Genomic DNA, 16,089 nt, shown 5'->3' with positions numbered 1-16,089 from the left:
CACACGTTGGCGCGCGTAATCTACGCAGAAACGCGCACTCACGCGCACCGTCATGTTTGTCCCTCGATCAGTGCGGCATAAACCTGACCAAAAAAAGAAGGCAAAAACACGTATTGAAGTCCCAAAAGGTAGAAAAATTTCTCACTTTATGCCTCTATCGCTTTTTTCCCTAGAAGACGATCCATCTTCTGATGAAGAAGAGGATTTTGTCGTTGAATTTTCACGCGATCAACGTTGGCCAGCTCCAGACGAGCCAGCTTGCATTGTCTGCGGAAAATATGGCCAGTACATCTGTGATGCAACTGATGAAGACGTGTGCAGTCAACAGTGCAAGGAACGTCATTTGAGGATGAGAAAAGAAATTGAAAATGACGAGGAGAAGAAGAAGAAGGAGAAAGAGGAGGAGGAGAATACTGAATCGGAAATAAAACCTTCTGTGCCAGACTTACCATTTGGTCTATATAAGTATAGAGAGGATGAATCCGTAAGGGAAATGAATCAAGTTCAACTTGATCTGCTAAGAACAAAGGTAAGCGGAAGAATTCCCGGAGAAAAAAGATACATATCTTTATAGCTTGATATCCGGGTACATGGTGATGGTGTTCCCAAACCGATTACTGACTTTTCTCAGTGTCATTTTCATCCGACAAGTCAGCTAAATTAGTAAAATTAATTGGGGGAATTCGACTTTTTGGTTTTCTCAGTGTACACTAATATGAAATTGCTTGGTCTCGAAACGCCAACTCCCATTCAAATGCAGGTTATTCCATCTGCTCTAAAACACCGAGACGTTCTGGCCAGTGCACCAACTGGATCGGGAAAAAGTAGAGAGAAAGAGAGAAAGAGGAACCCTAGGAGAAATAATTCTTTATTTAGCGGCTTCCTTTCTTCTCCCTATTGTGGCTAGTCTAACAGGCCACGGTTGCGTAATAGACAAACCTCATTTGCCAAGAGCATTGATCTTATCACCAACCCGTGAGCTCTGTATGCAAATTGAAGACCAAGCTAAAATTTTAATGAAAGGTACACACCTAGATAAAATATTTATTTAAATATTGATTTTCAGGTCTTCCCCTCATGAAAACGGCTCTTATTGTGGGAGGTTTTCCTATGCCTCCTCAATTGCATCGTCTCAAGCAAGGTGTACAGGTTGTTATAGCGACGCCAGGTCGACTTTTGGAGCTATGTAATAGAGAAGGTGACGTCAGAACTCGCGCGCGCTCTGACGTCATTTAATTGGTTATTGATTAGGTATTGATTTTTCGTGTATCCGAGTTCTTGTTCTTGATGAAGTCGATGCACTTCTTGAAATGGGATTCGAAAATCAAGTTCGAAATTTGCGCGAGATCTGATAATTTTTCATCATACGTTTTGTTTGTATTTTTTTCAGATTCAGCGGATTTCCTCTTGGCTTCCGGCCGCACATCAAACGCTCCTTTTTTCTGCTACAGTTCCTCAAAAAACCGAAGACCTAGCATCTCAAATGTTAAAGAATTCAATATCTATTTCAACTGGAAATGTAGTTTACCCCCGGAAAAATTTCACTTATTTTGATTTTTAGTCGAATTCTCCGAGTTCTGGAATTAAACACACGGTTCTATGGGTAGAAGAAAAATCAAAGAAAAAACGTCTTTTTGAATTGTTGCGAGATCCAAACTATTTCAAGTAGAACTTCAAAGTTGCCAATTTATGTTTAATTTAATATTTAGACCGCCAACTATCGTTTTTGTGGATTCAAAAATTGGAGCTGATCTTTTAGCTGAAGCGATTGAGAAAAAATGCGGAATTGCTACAACGTCAATTCACGGTGACAAAAGCCAAGCGGAACGCGCGCTAAATCTCAAAGCAATTCAAGAAGGAAAAGCGTCGATTATTGTATCTACGAGCCTTCTTGGGCGGGGCCTCGATCTCGCGCAAATATCTCAAATAATTCACTTTGACATGCCTCGAAAAATCGAAGAATATATACACCAAGTAAAATAAAATAATGTTATTAATCAAGTAATATTATTTATTATTAGGCGGGTCGATCAAGTCGACTTGGCTCTTCCGGTTGGGCTATCACATTTATTAATAATAATAGCCGATATCTATTTTTGGATGTGGTGGAGTCCCTTAGTAAGAGCGCGTCTCTTCCCTCGCAATTACTCGCGTCTCCTCATCTACGAAGACAGATGAGGGCTCGAGAAAGAGGGTTTTCCCCTAGTAGCGCCTCAAAGCGAACTAAGAAGGATGAATTGATTACTAGGTGAGACAGATCGTACAGTACTTGGATGTGTCTTTGATTTTTTTAGGGAAAATCTTATGGAGTTTCTTACGCGGCGAAAACGTCGTCGAAGATTGCGTGGGAATTAGAAGACTCCTTTGTGTCTGATTAGAATTTAGAGGGAGGGAGGGGAGAATTGATCTGACGCCGTTTGGGCTTACGCTAAGTTACGCAATTTCACGCGGGGCGGGGCGATAAGAGTGCTAATAAAATCGTTAGAAATGGTGCCGCAAATCCCCAATCGCATTAGCGTATATCGTGTCGGCATCGCTTGGCGGGGAATTCTTTACGCGAGGCGACGATACCGTGCGTCGGTCTTTCTTCGCGTCATTGAACGCGGCGTCGCCGCGAGCCAATCAGCGTCGCGGGGAGTGTCAGCGCGCTAATTCAAACGGCGAGGCGACGCGATCACATCAAGCCTAGATAACTTGAGAGCCCACTCTCTATCAGGGGCACGTACACGCGAGATCGATGGCAACGACGACGGCGACGACGACGACCACGACAGCGACGTCGTTGTCGTCCCCCGCCGCGATGCGCCAGCGAACATATAGCGCAAATTCATTAGCATTACCTTATGGATTCGACATGCTTCATCGTCATTCGTCATCGTCGAATCAACGAAGCGGCGGTGGAAGTTCGAGCAGTGGACTGAGTAGCATCGCAATCGATCGACGTTATCTCAGCACGGGATCGTTATTTGGTGGAAGTCCATCGTCTCTAAGCTTAGGTTTATCATCGAGTGGAGGACGACTCGAACAACTCGCCGATCTCGCCGCCACCGATGCCGGTTATGGATCGTCGTCGATGTCGTCGCTTCCGTCGCGATTTCGTGACGATCGCATTGCATCGGCGGCGAAACGAGGACGAATTGACGAGACGACGGTCGCGCACGTGCCGACGCCATTTTGTCATCATCATCGCAGTGCTCCTTATCTGCTTCCCCCTACGAATAGTATCGCGTCGTTGAAAGGAAGGACAGAAACGAGTCCGTCTCTATTCGGCTCGTCGTCGCGTCACGCGTCGCCGCAACCCTCTTTTCGACCCTATATGAATACGTGTACGGGAGGGGCGGGGTCAAATGATTTGATGATGCCCGGCTGTGGGGGAGACTGTCTCGCAATTTCGCCCTATTTGTTTCCACCTCTACCGGTTGTCGCTTCGGGACCCGGCATTCAGTCAAGTGGAGGCGTGACCGTTTATTTGCAAAAAGCTGATCTATGGAGAAGATTTCACAGCGTAGGAACCGAAATGATTATTACCAAATCTGGAAGGTGAAATTTCATTGTCCATTTTTTTATGATGACGTCATATTTTTTCTTGTATTGTAGACGCGTTTTTCCCTATCTTGAATTCACCGTAGTCGGATTGGATCCTGAGGCTCTCTATCGTATTGCAATCGAGATTTATCCAATTGATCAAACTCGTTACAAGTACGTCGATTCGACGTGGCTCTCTGTTTCGGAGACGGACGTCGAATTGTCTCCGGCAATCGCTATTCACGAAAATTCGCCGAGTAAAGGAAGCTTCTGGATGAAGGACGTCATTTCGTTCAAGAAGAACAAAGTGACAAATAACGAAGGCAATGCAAAAGGACACGTAAGTGTTAGAACTTAGATATAAGGAAATAATTGATTTTTCTCTTTTAGCTTGTGTTGAAATCGATGCACAAGTATGGAGTTCGCTTTCTCATATCGAGAAAAATGCCTCCGGAAATCGACCAACACGGACGTTTTACGGAAAGCGAATTCTTACCGATTTTTCGACAGAATTTTTCCGAGTGCGAATTCATCGCCGTCACTGCCTATCAAAGCAACAAGGTAACAAACATAAAGAACTTGTTACCTTTTTTTCAATTAATTTTTCCTCCTTAGATGACGCACTATAAAATAGATAAAAATCCCTTTGCAAAGGCATTTCGACAGCCGTCCGGAAAAGACGTGAAACGAGCCTTTCCTGACGCCGTAGCCAATAGCGACATGGATCCGGATTCCCCGCCCCCACCACCCCCACCACCCCCACCCCCCCCACCACCCCCACCCCCGCCGCCGCCGCAACCTCAACGAGAAACGTGGACCGTTCCTAGCCCAATATCGCGTAAGATCCCTTGTTAATTAATTAATTAATTACCCAATTAATTTTTTTTCTTCACAGATTCTCCGTTTCCTCGTTATTCAATGCCGCTTCCGCTTCCGCCGCCACCTCCGCCTTCTATTATGCCGTCGTTTCAACGGCGCTAGCAACGGCCCCGCGGTTCGCGTTCCTTACCCTGCACCTCATTTTCATCAACCACGCCCACTCGAGCCGATGTCACGTGGCACTATCGCTCTACACGACGGCGTAGGACTTTATGCGCCGCCACCGCCGCCGCCGCCACCGCCGCCGCAGCCGTCCTCACTAGCGCCTGTGAATCGTTTTGAACAGCAACCGCGAGCTCCGCCGCCGCCGTTGCGTCCAGCGCTGCTTCAACGGCCTTTGGCGACTCGAACTCCTTCTTCTGCGTGGTTGGCCAAGCCGTGCGGTCCGTTTAGTCTTCAGCCGAGCTCTAGGAGTGCGTTCGAGTCGGCGTCGGGTCCGACGAGTGCGAATCGAGGCTCAAATACGAGTGATCAGGGGGAGAAAGACCCGGACAAAGACGATCAACACTAGCAACACTTTTTACATATATTTTTCCTAATATGATGACGAGAGTAATAAAGTGTTGCTTGCATCCGAGACTCGAAATTCTACACAAACTACAAACAACAAACATACTATATATGAATCGCTATAAAATAGAATCACACACACACAAAACGAATTTATAATGGGTTCTTCTTCCTTTAGTCTATTTGTACACGTTTTTTCTTTATTTCTTTTTCTTTTTCCGACCGCTGGGATGCTTCGTTCCACTCCATAGAGTCTGCGGAGAGAGAGAGTCTCAAAATTACGTCATGTCATAATTTTTTTATTTACAATTTCGTTGTCGGAAGGAAGTCGAGATAAGAAATCGAGAAGTTCGTTATTGGGAATGAAGTGCGGTTTTCGCAATCGCTTGGTAAACTTATTGATTCCTAGACAAGAAAACGTTTTAAATTTAAATTAAAAAAAAGAGAGATAGACTTACCCCAGAGCAAAACAAGATATCGCGGAGGAACAAAGTAAAATATTACGGCAGCGACAGAAAGAACGACTATAGCTAGAACAGACTGAAAGGGAACTGTCCACGTGAAAGTACTAAGGGGAATGAAGAATGAATTAGGGGAGAGAAATGTTATTTGTTATTATTATTATTACTTTTTGATTCTTTCTCCCAAGCACGCTAACCAATCGGTGATAGTTTGAACGTTTAGGCATACGTCTAGTATCGCCTGATATTTTTGTCTTAGAGACTTTTTCTCGTCCTCCGGGTATAAATCAAAAACGTATATATGATATGTTTTTTTTTCTTACTTTGCCTTTTGAATCGGATTCGTCTTCTGTTTCATCGTCACTGTCCTTAGAGTAATAAATACATTTTTCTACGTTCTATGTATGGTGAATATTTTCTAATTTACTATTTCCGTGTATCCTTGCTGATTTGTTGAGTACTCAGATGCTGAGCTTAGGCTTCCGGGAGCTATGACGAATTTTCTGTGTCTACCCGTGACGAAATATTGATAGACGAAGATGAGGATGAGAAGCACAAAGGGCATCCACCAGTCGAAGAAATAAACAGTAACTAAAAACACCTGTAAAAAGAAGTAAGTAAATAAATGATTTCAAAAAATCATCGTCTATGACTGACAAAAAAGGCTAGAAGACTTCGCGACGTGCTTTCCCATTCCCAAAGGCTTTGAAGCCAAGCCCAGAAGGACATAATTGAGCGGACGATATTCGCTACGCGCTGAATATTGCGAGTCAATGCCTACAAAGACGAGGCGTGACTGACTTCCAAATATGGTAAAAAACGTGAGTGATGTCACAAAGGCAAACGACCAATCAGGAGTTACGTTACGTTGCTTTGCTAGTGGTGTGAGAATGGGGGTTTTACTTACTTGGCGTTTGAATTTCTCGTCTTCAGCGAGGATCTTTGCTTCTCTGGGATTAAACGTTCGAATGCAGGCACGAATCTATAACACACAAAAGTAAGGAAAACGATGACGTGTCAAGTGACGTTGTCATACGGGATTGAAGACGAGGTCCATTTCCAATTGAATTTGCCCTTTCACGGTTCCCCTCAGTTTGCGATCTTTCAGCTGATACCATCTTTTTTCGCCGGGAAGAATCTGAAATGGAGGAGCAATAGTAAACTAGCGTTGTCTTCTCAATAGAAGAAGAAGAACATACAGAAAGAAGAGGGATTACAGTGCGACCTAGAAACTCGTTCCTATGCTTGTCTTCATCAAAAACGGTAATTTCCAGAAGAGAATGAACGTCTTTGACTTTCCTAAAAGAAATCGTCGAAAAATCCAAAACAGGCAATGAGAAAGAGAAAGACGAACAAGGAGAAAACTTTTCCCCATTCCGGATTCACGTTCTTATAGACAGTTGGCGTTCTGACTCGTCCGTTGCCAAGCTCCAGCACAGCAAAAGGATCGCTAGTACCTGAAAAAACAACAACTCTTCATCCCATCTTCCCCGTAACGTAACGTATCCAAATATGGTCAAAGAAAGAGAGTGATGTCACAAAGGCAAGTGACCAATCAAGAGAAGACTCTTACATTACGCGTTACGTTGCGTGTTTCTTACCTCCTAGATCGGCTCCGTGAAGTCCAACGGCTTTGATGACTTTCACTCTCAAGTGGCCAATATCAGAAAGTTTCGAAAACGTTTTCATAATACTCTAGAAAGGCGATTTTCTCTCGGCGTAATTTCGTTTTCTTTCATTTCTTTACGTATGTGCGATTGAGGTTTTTCTTTTCGTTTTCCGTGGTCAAATCGGTTTCCTCTTCTTCGGCGAGACTTTCCATGGTTCCGCTGATTGTGAGCATGACGGTAATTCTCCCGGAAACGGCCTGTTGTAAATCGAGCGTCTTGTGATGCGTTTTGTCCGATTCCAATTCATCCAAATCGACTTTGCACCTGCAAAGAGATCATCCATGATTAAATTTATATTAATTTTTTATTTTATTTACCTTCCAATGAAGTCATCTTTTGCTCCGTAGTCTCGATCGTAGACGTCGATTTCAAGCGATTGGCCGGGATCCAGGATGTGCAAATCGAATTGCTCTTTCCATTCGGGATTCAAAGTTTTGCTTATAACCTTCAACAAAAAATATTATTTCTTCTCTAAGAAATAATGATTTTCTCACTTTGCTTTTGTATTTCTCCTGTCCCAATCGAAATTTGCAATAGGGATCACTAAATCCTAATTAAATGTATAAATAATTGGAATTTTATTGTCTGAATTTTTCACCGTTGTCGTCCATGGCTGGCAAGTTTTTCCCGTTCAATAGAACAACGGTCAAAATTCCTTTCCACAATTGAGATTTGTGTCGTTTTGATAACGTGTGCATATCCGCACTCTTTGGTCTTTTCAGCTTGATGTCATGATGAGACGGAGAAGGACTCTTAAATAAGAGAATAGACACGTGATCAATAATAAATAAATAAATAAATAAGTGAATTACAGATGGTCTAGAAAAGGGCGTGGCTTCTCTTCCACTTCGCACTTCAACCAAGGTTATTGTTAATAACAAATAACCGAGTTCCTCATCGCCAGCATCTTCATCCTCAAGATGAACTTGAACGTCATTTGGCCTGATAAATTAATTATATATTAATCACGTGACTAATTTCTTTCTCACTTATCGACGTCATATTCTGTCAAATCTAGAGATGCTGCTCCCATGAAATCGTCTTTTAGACCGAAATCGTAATCGTAGACTTTGATTCTGAACGAATCTTCGATGTCGGAAATGAAAAAGTGAAATGGCTCGTTCCAGTTTGGATTCAAATTCTTTTGAATCGTAGAACTCTTTCGTCTCTGTTTCCTTCCAAGTTTCATTTTCACATATGGATCACTCTTACCTAAAATAAAATAGCCCATTGAATAATTAATTATATATACATTATGTATATATTGGTACCAGATCGATCTCGGACAGCCAAATTGCGTCCGCCAATAAGCAAGACAGTCATGTTATACTGTCGGCCAACTTTGGGCTTTTTTCTAGGCGTTTCTGGAACATCATTCGGCTGAGAAACGCGTCTCTCCTCCGTCTCTATTTCCGTATCAGTGACAGTGATGTGTGGCTGAAGAGCAGGTGCATGATGCTGATGCTGATGCTGATGACCAGCAGCTACAGCAGCTGCTGCAACAGCTACAGCAGTAGCAGTAGCAGAAGTACTAGTTGTACTCTAGAACACGTGTTTAATCAATTAATCATTATAATAAGTATTCATATCTAATGATAGAAGGTGCAGCGGGCTCCGCCCCTTCATTTCCTTACCTCTGCTCGTCGAATTGTCGTCACAAAGTCGGCACTGTCTTGCGATTCTAGCGTTCGGTTTTGATTCTGTGCCGCCATTTGCCACGATTTCCGTCTTCTTCTACTTTCCGTCGAAGCGGTCTCCGCCCCCGCAAAAGATGACGAATCAACTTCGCCGCCGCCGACGTGTACCTCCGCATCGTTTCCGGTTTTCCCATCCACGCGACTACTCGTATCGATTCGATCGAGAGAATGCGTTTTGGGAAAGCGTCGTCGATAGACAGGCGATCCGTCGAGACTTTTAACGATTTCTGGCGGCACGGCGCTTGTCGCACGCGGAGGCGGAGACGAAGAAAAATCGAGTTCGTCGAAACTCGCTGATGAAGCGTGTCCACGATCCTTTTTCTTTCCTTTTCCGATGCGCTTACGCAATGAACCTAATCTCCAAAACCCTTTTTTCTTTTTGGGTTTTGTTTCGGACGTGTTGTGCCAGGTGGGAGTCGACTCGCGCGATTCTGCTCCCCAAAAAAAAAAAGCGGAAGGGAAGCGTAAATGAGACGACAAGTCGCCGAGGCGGCATGCGTTTTTCTGCATTTTACCTCCATCGTCGTCGTCGTGCTCCATCATGCTTGCGGTAGGAGAGCCGAAGGCGAAACGAGACTCCGACATGAGTTGGAGAAGTGGAAGGGAGGACCGCGGAGCGTGCGCAATCAATCGCGTAGGCGTAACCTTTGGGTGTGTACCAGAGATACTGTACAGCAAAAATATGTCTATTGCGTACGCAGCGAGCCTCTCGCCGTACGAGAACAAGGGAAAGTGCGGTCAACTGGAGGTACAACTGCGAGGAATCCCCCGAATGACTCATCAGTTGCTATGGAGATATAGATTTTCGACGATGCAGACGATCTCGAGACGAAATTGAACGTTCTCGCCGAATGGATGAGTAAGGCACGTCATTGCGTCGTTCACACGGGGGCTGGCGCGAGCACGGCGGCCGGTATACCGGATTTTCGCGGCCCCGATGGCGTGTGGACGCTCGAAAAAGAGGGAAGATCTCGAAAGAGGAGCGATGTCGGCTTTGGCGAGGCGATACCCACGACGACGCACATGGCACTCGTTCGTTTGGAAGGCGAGGGATTGGTGAAATGCGTCGTGACGCAGAATATCGACGGATTGCATTTGAAATCGGGATTTCCTCGGTGAGAGTGCGTGCGCGTGTGACGTCACCAATCACACACGTGGTTGCTTATTTTTTTCATAGAGATAAACTATGTATTTTGCACGGGGACGTATTTACTGAAAAGTGTGAACGTTGTGGAAGGTACATACTTCTATTTAGCTCTATTTATAATTAGGATCATTTTAGAGAAGTTTGTCGAAATGTGCCAGTAGAAACTGTCGGTGAAAAATTGACTGGAAATAAATGCGACGAAGGTGGAGGTCGTGGAAAGTGCAGAGGAAAATTAAGAGATACTCTATTGGATTGGGAGGGTGAATTGCCTCTCGAAGACCTCAATCGTGCAACAAGGAACTCCAAGTAAGTAAATCAAAATGGGGGTTTTTTTAGATGATGAGGGGATAATCCTCGTTCTAGGGAAGCTGATTTATCTATTTGTCTTGGAACAAGTCTACAAATGATGCCTGCAGCAAGTTTTCCTTTGATGGCACTGAAGAAGAAAGGACGTTTGGTTATCTGTAATCTACAGCCAACTAAATATGTACGTAGATACGTGTGTCTATGTTTCTCCTAATGCATTCATCTCTCTAAGGACAAACGAGCGAGTCTCGTTATTCATGCTAAAGTGGACGATATTATGAAGGGAATCATGAAGAGACTAGGCTATCCCATTGGTCAATGGACTGAAGTCAAACGTGAAACGGAACCACCCAATAAACAACCACGCACTGATTCTAATAAAATGAATACCTGATCATGTTATTTTGCTTCTAGATTCGCCATGGTAACGACTCCTTCCCTTTCGTTTTCACTTCCTTGAACGAATACCCAATGATTTCCAGGCACTTCCGCCTTGTGAGCATCGAATTCCGTGTGAGCCATCACTTCCAATTCGCGACCATACGCCGTTCTATTCAATCAACATCAATATTAAATTAAAATTCTAAGTGTATCTCACCTCAGAGAATAGGCAGATGATGTGGAAAGATTCTGATTGGTTTTGCAGTGATTCAAGATTAATTTACGACCAGCCTGTAAATAGAAAAATTATTTAATTAATACTAAGTCTTTTGTTTCTTACTGGAACTGGTTCCCCTTCACTTTCCAGTCTGTCTTGTGGATCATAACAGATTACTTTCCAGTCGCTCTGATATGTTGCCTTATCTCCCAGAGTTACTTCCTGTTTGCGTGAGAGCTTGGCACATTTGGCAAATGTTGCTCTTTCACTCTGAAGATACAACTTTGTTTCATTGCCAAGTAGGGACTGCAATTGAAATTGTGCCCCGTATGTGAGAACGTCCCCCTCACGAACGGACGAATCAGATGGAAGTATTGCGAATGTGTTTCTCATTTGCGGTTTGAGGTTACGTGACGACGAAACGTCACATGGGCAAGGGATGGGGGATGATGAAAGAGCGTTGCTAGGGGAAACGTTGGCTGAGAGAAAAGAAGCCGTTTCCGGATTGTAGAGACAAACGCGATCGCCGAAATGAATCAAACCGTCGCTGAAATTAGTTACATCCACCTAATTGCATCGATTTCAACGACAATCGTTTTTTTTTTTTATCTTTTCTCTTACTTTTCCGAGGATTTTTGTCATCAGGTTTTGCGTTTTGTTCATCAAAAGTTCGCCGTTTTCTTTCTTTTCCAAAAAGTCTTTCAAAACGTCCTAAAACGGTGAAATAGTCGCGAGATAGGGGCTAGGTCACTTCGTCGACCTCTTCAAGGCAAATGTCCTCGCTCCAATTTCCTACGCGAACGCGGGGATTGTACGTTCGGACGCTCATGACCAAGTTTCGCGTCGTTTCAACGATCGCGATACAGTAGCGCGAGTGTTGCCAAGACGACAAGCTAGCGCGAGTCGGCAAAGATCATGGCCAGCAAAAAAGTACACAGCTAGACTTGTCTCTCACCAAATTACACGTTCTGAATACGTGCGTTAGCTGATAGGTAGTCGTATGGTTATGAATCGAGATTTACCTCGGCCTTCTTCGACGACTTCTATTCGAGATGATCCGGGAAGCAAGAAAGGATGGACGGGGTCGAGTTCTTACGTACACGAACTCGAACGACAGGTCAAAGTAGGGCAGCCAATCAGCGACGGTCACCTGCTGCTATCTTGATATTAACTAATCAGTTACTAAAATTGGAAAATGCTCAATTAGAGCAGAAATTAGATGAAAAAACGTAGGAATTAATGATGTATGGATGGTTGGTTACCTATTGTTCAGGCTTCTTTTGGAGCAGTTGGCCAGTGAAAGTTCTGGAGAGAGTTTTGATCAGAGGAGAATTTATTTGCTCAAGAGCCAAATAGTTCAACTAGAAAGACAGGCAAGTTATTCATTTCATGTTTGTTTCTACTGTATTGCTTTCCTCTAGCTACATCTCTTTGCAACAAGCCTCCAACGTCAAGCCACACTCATGGTAAAAATGGACAATTTTTTGACGGATCTAGTAGAAAAAACAAGGTCAAATGAAAAAAATTCAAAGCACAATACGTCACAATGTTTCTACTCAGATCAAGTAGCGACACAGTGCTAAAAGAACTGCGACAATCAGCGGAGGTTATCATCCACTCAATGCAAACGGGAGATGAGGTTCAACCCCTTAGAAAAAACGCTTTCCCTAGCCACGCCCCCCCTTAGGTTGGAGTCTCAGCCGAGCGCTTAGCTCAACCTCTATATTTTCCTAATGCATTTCAACATCCGAAACGTAATCAACCCATTACGTTTCTCGACATATGCGGTCCGTCTTTAGATCACATTAATCTGAAGCAAGTGGTACGAATTTATTTATTTATTTATTTATTTATTTATTTTAATAATCTAATTATTAGGCGTACCTTGAATCGAGTCTCGCTTCCCTGCATCGAAAATTGATTTCCCTCAAATCGGGACTGTCCACGGTTCCTCCTTCCGTTTCATTTCTAACCCCAATAGAAAGCCATGGGTTGCGTCAATTTGATGACGTCATAATTACATTAGAACAGTGCTGCACGGATCTTTTGAATCTTTCACTTCTCATTCCAACAGCACCTTGGGTACAGTGTAACTAATCCCCCTTACGCAAATAGATAAATAACTTTTTATATATTATATAAGGCTTTGCCTAAAACACAGTCATTTACTACGGCTAAAGACATAGAAGAACTCTTGCCCTCGTTTCCAAAGCGGAAACAAGAAGTAAGGGTTTGCACACAAACATGTCACAATCAATCAATCAATCAAGCTTTTCCTCCCCAAGGTTAATAAGGTGCTTGATGCTGTTGTTAAAACGTTTGATCATAGACACACTGTAGCAGAGATGGAGGTATAAAAATAATAGAAAAATTATGATTTAGGTTGAGATTCCTTGCAGTTAGATGTGCTCAAAGTGGAGCTCGAGTTTCACCAATCCGTTTATAAACTACAGTTGGATTACGTCAAATCATTATTTGAATCAATAAAGTGAGTTCATAGGAAATAGCTATTATCTTTTGTTTTAATTAATTTAGGGCCGGTTTTGTGGATTTTCAGTCATCTGTAACAAAACTTGTGTGCGATCCACTAAATAAAATTCTGACGTCATTTGAAAAACTTAGCAAAAGCGGATCTGACGAATCATTGCGAAGTTTCTTGTCACAAATGAACGAAAATTCAACCAAAGTAAACACTGAAACATTTAATTAATTAATTAATTAATCTCTTATTGATTGATTAATTAAGTTGTCGGATGTTATTGATGCATTGAGTAGCTCGGAGCCACGTGGAGCCGAAGCCCTGTCCGAGTACGGACAACACTTCTTAAAGAAAATCAAATCAATGCAAAGGGAGTGCAAGAGAGAAAAGGAAGAACGAATAGAAAAATTACATCATGCTCAATTGCAGCACGAAAAACAAGAGGAAGATTTTAAAGTATTGCCACGACAACAGAAAACAAAACAACCAAAAATTAGGAATTTTGGTCAAGCAAAAGAAAAACCCGCCTGGGATTCAAAATTTTGAATTTTGAATTAGGTTTCGACGTCAATTATGTGACAATCATCGGAGGTTTCTATGGAAACCTCCTTCGTTTGTCGTTTGACATAAAACAATATGTAGGCTTTGCATGACAATACGCTGTCTTCGCGCACGCGACTCACGTGACTATCATTAAAATGAAACCAATTACCTAGATACGAATTATCGAGAGGAATTCACGGAAATAACTAACTAACCTGCCACGTGACTACAAGCGTATGCCGTGTAATGCCCGGAACTAACACTAGACAACTCATTAGACTAGATTTTCTATTGGCTGATCTAGTCTACCCTGATCCGTGATGAACTATAACAGCTCCTAGATCATAGAGACTGCTTGCCTATAATAATAGAAGATCTTAAAATAATCCGTGTGGCTTCTGCACTCTACCTCTTCGGAGGAGGAGGAAGAGAGCAAATAAGGAGACATATCTAATCCGCTAATTGGAAACTGTACGTGAGTATCAATTTTTGATCGAAACATAGTCGTAAAGTGGAAGCGTTTCAAATGAAGACAGAGAACCTGTGGAAAAAAGAGAGTTTTTTGTAGCTAATTCTTAGGGTTTCTGCTTTGCCTGAGGAAGTGATTTAATCCAGAATTTTTTTGTTGATCTTTGCTTGCATTTGCAATTGAGACAATAGTATAATTCGCTCTCTTGAAGTTCCTCCTTTTGAACGAAACTTGACAAGCAATCTATGCCATCCCTATATAAAATTAATTAATTAATTGATTAATTAGGACACCTCGTATGCAACAATGTGTTTCATTCTTCTTTGAATTTTGAAAGCGTCGAGGAATATCCAAAGACAAATCTAATAAAAGAAAAGTATTCAAAAATTCTCTTTATTTTTTTCAATATGTCTACCCAGAATAGGATCTTGCTTTATGGACTGTGTTCTACATTCCAGACACGTGACTTCATTTTGAAGCATTCCTCCAAAGACTCCAGACACAATTGTTCTCTTTGAAGTCATTTTTCTTGTCACGTGCTCTTGTAATTCGCTATGAAGTTGATCGAGTAAGTAGCGAAGAAATTCGTGAGCATCCTGCTGTTGAAACCCCCTAAGAAATCAATAACTAAATAAAATAGAAATTAGTTTATGTGCATACCTGAATCTTGGAACGACTCGCCACACAGTGGCAAACAAAGAATCCGGAGAATGAGGTGCCGATCCTTCGCTACGTAAAGCAATAATACATTTGCGAACTTCTTCAACTAAAGAACTTTTTAAAAGAGAGACAATAATAATGTATTATGTGTAATAATAAATAAATAAATAAATACCAATTAGTGCCTGGTCTTGGTCTGCTTCTCGTAAAATATCCATGGTGATTGGCTGTCGTCTGACGGGAACTTGTCAATGAGGCAGCGGGAAGCCGGCGAAAAAATACGCTAAATTCCTTGATATTGCTAATACAATTAATAGATGAACATATATGATGATGATGATGATGGATGATGTACCTCAATGATTGAAGAACGGCGTTCATAAAACACGTGTTTCCTAAATTACGCAGTCCTACTAATTTACACGGTGTAGCGTCGTCTTCAATCTAAAAAATCTCAAATATACAAATGTTGGAATTTTTTCTCTATTCTTGCCGTTTTCGCTCGTTTTGTCGCCGACGAATTCGATTCTTCATTCAATGGTCGTTTTTTGTTTCGTTTCTCCTTCATACATTTTCTCAGCTGTCCAATCAATTTTGTTTTCGTATCGTTCCCAGCGTATTCGTCGCAAATGTAACTGTTACGGCAACCCCAATTAATGTTACGGCAGTCTCACTATTCCTTACTTTACCAAAAGACGGCGAGCGATTCTTTGTCCATGCAGACACTGTGTTGCAAATTTTCTTCGTAATGTTCGACGGCGTGTCGACGAACGTATCTAAAAGAGACGACGTCGTCTGAATACATGTAATTAGCGACATATCATGATTCCGGGCGAGCGGCGGGCGGCGGCGCAACGTCCGTGCCGAGATCCCCTACTCTAAGCTTTTCTATACCTTCCGCAGTGCGTTGCACCGCACATGAGACAAATCCAAGCGCTTTTGGTCGATTTGCACACTGGATAGACGAAAGACGGTCTTTTTTAGCTGAGATCGAAAATCGCGCTTGCCTTTGCACGTGAAGTGGTCCGAGCACGTTCTTTTGAGATAGTCCGCGTTGATGCGGACGGCCGTTTGAACGTGGGGGCAATCCATGGCCTTTTCTTTCCACGCGCACTGCTCACGTGGACGCGACTCCAGCTCAGGGC

At 42.7% G+C, this 16,089-nt stretch overlaps 7 protein-coding genes across 12 annotated transcripts; 4 read left to right on the top strand and 3 right to left on the bottom strand.

The window, feature by feature from the left end:
• The first annotated feature begins 43 nt into the window (after positions 1–43).
• Positions 44–2,498, top strand: LOC136192130 (probable ATP-dependent RNA helicase DDX59). Of its 2 annotated transcripts, none has more exons than XM_065980646.1 (12): positions 44–128; positions 177–529; positions 575–650; positions 705–824; positions 877–1,023; positions 1,067–1,198; positions 1,252–1,328; positions 1,391–1,519; positions 1,562–1,665; positions 1,710–1,974; positions 2,022–2,248; positions 2,295–2,498. In XM_065980646.1, the coding sequence occupies exons 1-12, from the start codon at positions 53–55 to the stop codon at positions 2,353–2,355; spliced, it is 1,767 nt and encodes a 588-aa protein (XP_065836718.1). In that variant the 5' UTR covers positions 44–52; the 3' UTR covers positions 2,356–2,498. The 2 variants fall into 2 exon arrangements, with proteins under 2 accessions (XP_065836718.1, XP_065836717.1); XM_065980645.1 differs by having other exon boundaries at positions 174–529.
• Positions 2,499–2,886: 388 nt separating this feature from the next.
• Positions 2,887–4,210, top strand: LOC136192164 (T-box transcription factor mls-1-like). The gene is made up of 4 exons (XM_065980683.1): positions 2,887–3,540; positions 3,598–3,865; positions 3,916–4,086; positions 4,160–4,210. Exons 1-4 carry the CDS (start codon positions 3,074–3,076, stop codon positions 4,208–4,210), a joined length of 957 nt encoding a protein of 318 aa, XP_065836755.1. The 5' UTR covers positions 2,887–3,073.
• Positions 4,211–4,967: 757 nt separating this feature from the next.
• On the bottom strand, positions 4,968–9,627 carry LOC136192129 (multiple C2 and transmembrane domain-containing protein 1-like). Of its 2 annotated transcripts, XM_065980644.1 has the most exons (21): positions 9,258–9,626; positions 8,680–9,173; positions 8,317–8,587; positions 8,035–8,257; positions 7,858–7,987; positions 7,644–7,797; positions 7,540–7,595; positions 7,363–7,490; positions 7,123–7,309; positions 6,977–7,070; positions 6,730–6,832; positions 6,575–6,674; positions 6,412–6,513; positions 6,283–6,357; positions 6,033–6,152; positions 5,803–5,976; positions 5,699–5,743; positions 5,543–5,649; positions 5,373–5,482; positions 5,222–5,319; positions 4,968–5,168 (listed from the first exon to the last, which is right to left on the bottom strand). In XM_065980644.1, the coding sequence occupies exons 1-21, from the start codon at positions 9,325–9,327 to the stop codon at positions 5,115–5,117; spliced, it is 2,895 nt and encodes a 964-aa protein (XP_065836716.1). In that variant the 5' UTR covers positions 9,328–9,626; the 3' UTR covers positions 4,968–5,114. The 2 variants fall into 2 exon arrangements, with proteins under 2 accessions (XP_065836716.1, XP_065836715.1); XM_065980643.1 differs by having other exon boundaries at positions 7,644–7,987; positions 9,258–9,627.
• On the top strand, positions 9,361–10,627 carry LOC136192135 (NAD-dependent protein deacylase sirtuin-6-like). The gene is made up of 6 exons (XM_065980652.1): positions 9,361–9,490; positions 9,544–9,857; positions 9,920–9,979; positions 10,025–10,195; positions 10,253–10,376; positions 10,428–10,627. Exons 1-6 carry the CDS (start codon positions 9,425–9,427, stop codon positions 10,587–10,589), a joined length of 897 nt encoding a protein of 298 aa, XP_065836724.1. The 5' UTR covers positions 9,361–9,424; the 3' UTR covers positions 10,590–10,627.
• On the bottom strand, positions 10,502–11,733 carry LOC136192136 (cilia- and flagella-associated protein 161-like). Its single transcript, XM_065980653.1, has 5 exons — positions 11,554–11,733; positions 11,415–11,504; positions 10,917–11,360; positions 10,794–10,867; positions 10,502–10,745 (listed from the first exon to the last, which is right to left on the bottom strand). The coding sequence occupies exons 1-5, from the start codon at positions 11,620–11,622 to the stop codon at positions 10,595–10,597; spliced, it is 828 nt and encodes a 275-aa protein (XP_065836725.1). The 5' UTR covers positions 11,623–11,733; the 3' UTR covers positions 10,502–10,594.
• LOC136192133 (putative leucine-rich repeat-containing protein DDB_G0290503) lies at positions 11,642–14,332 on the top strand. 4 transcript variants are annotated; one of them, XM_065980648.1, is made up of 13 exons: positions 11,642–11,723; positions 11,779–11,916; positions 11,973–12,022; positions 12,067–12,166; positions 12,215–12,303; positions 12,354–12,432; positions 12,481–12,615; positions 12,672–12,875; positions 12,937–13,017; positions 13,079–13,144; positions 13,193–13,281; positions 13,329–13,479; positions 13,540–14,332. In XM_065980648.1, the coding sequence occupies exons 1-13, from the start codon at positions 11,709–11,711 to the stop codon at positions 13,816–13,818; spliced, it is 1,476 nt and encodes a 491-aa protein (XP_065836720.1). In that variant the 5' UTR covers positions 11,642–11,708; the 3' UTR covers positions 13,819–14,332. The 4 variants fall into 4 exon arrangements, with proteins under 4 accessions (XP_065836720.1, XP_065836722.1, XP_065836723.1 ...); XM_065980650.1 differs by lacking the exon at positions 13,540–14,332 and having other exon boundaries at positions 13,197–13,281; positions 13,329–13,460; XM_065980651.1 differs by lacking the exon at positions 13,540–14,332 and having other exon boundaries at positions 13,197–13,281; positions 13,351–13,426.
• LOC136192131 (ubiquitin carboxyl-terminal hydrolase 3-like) lies at positions 13,648–16,078 on the bottom strand. The gene is made up of 14 exons (XM_065980647.1): positions 15,952–16,078; positions 15,839–15,899; positions 15,634–15,720; positions 15,438–15,579; positions 15,300–15,388; positions 15,120–15,245; positions 14,945–15,058; positions 14,700–14,896; positions 14,578–14,646; positions 14,409–14,527; positions 14,225–14,356; positions 14,125–14,174; positions 14,031–14,077; positions 13,648–13,984 (listed from the first exon to the last, which is right to left on the bottom strand). The coding sequence occupies exons 1-14, from the start codon at positions 16,034–16,036 to the stop codon at positions 13,827–13,829; spliced, it is 1,476 nt and encodes a 491-aa protein (XP_065836719.1). The 5' UTR covers positions 16,037–16,078; the 3' UTR covers positions 13,648–13,826.
• Positions 16,079–16,089: the final 11 nt, after the last annotated feature.

Source organism: Oscarella lobularis, chromosome 10, assembly GCF_947507565.1.
Source record: "Oscarella lobularis chromosome 10, ooOscLobu1.1, whole genome shotgun sequence".
Taxonomy (NCBI): Eukaryota; Metazoa; Porifera; class Homoscleromorpha; order Homosclerophorida; family Oscarellidae; genus Oscarella; species Oscarella lobularis.
This window is presented reverse-complemented; position numbering and strand designations above follow the sequence as displayed.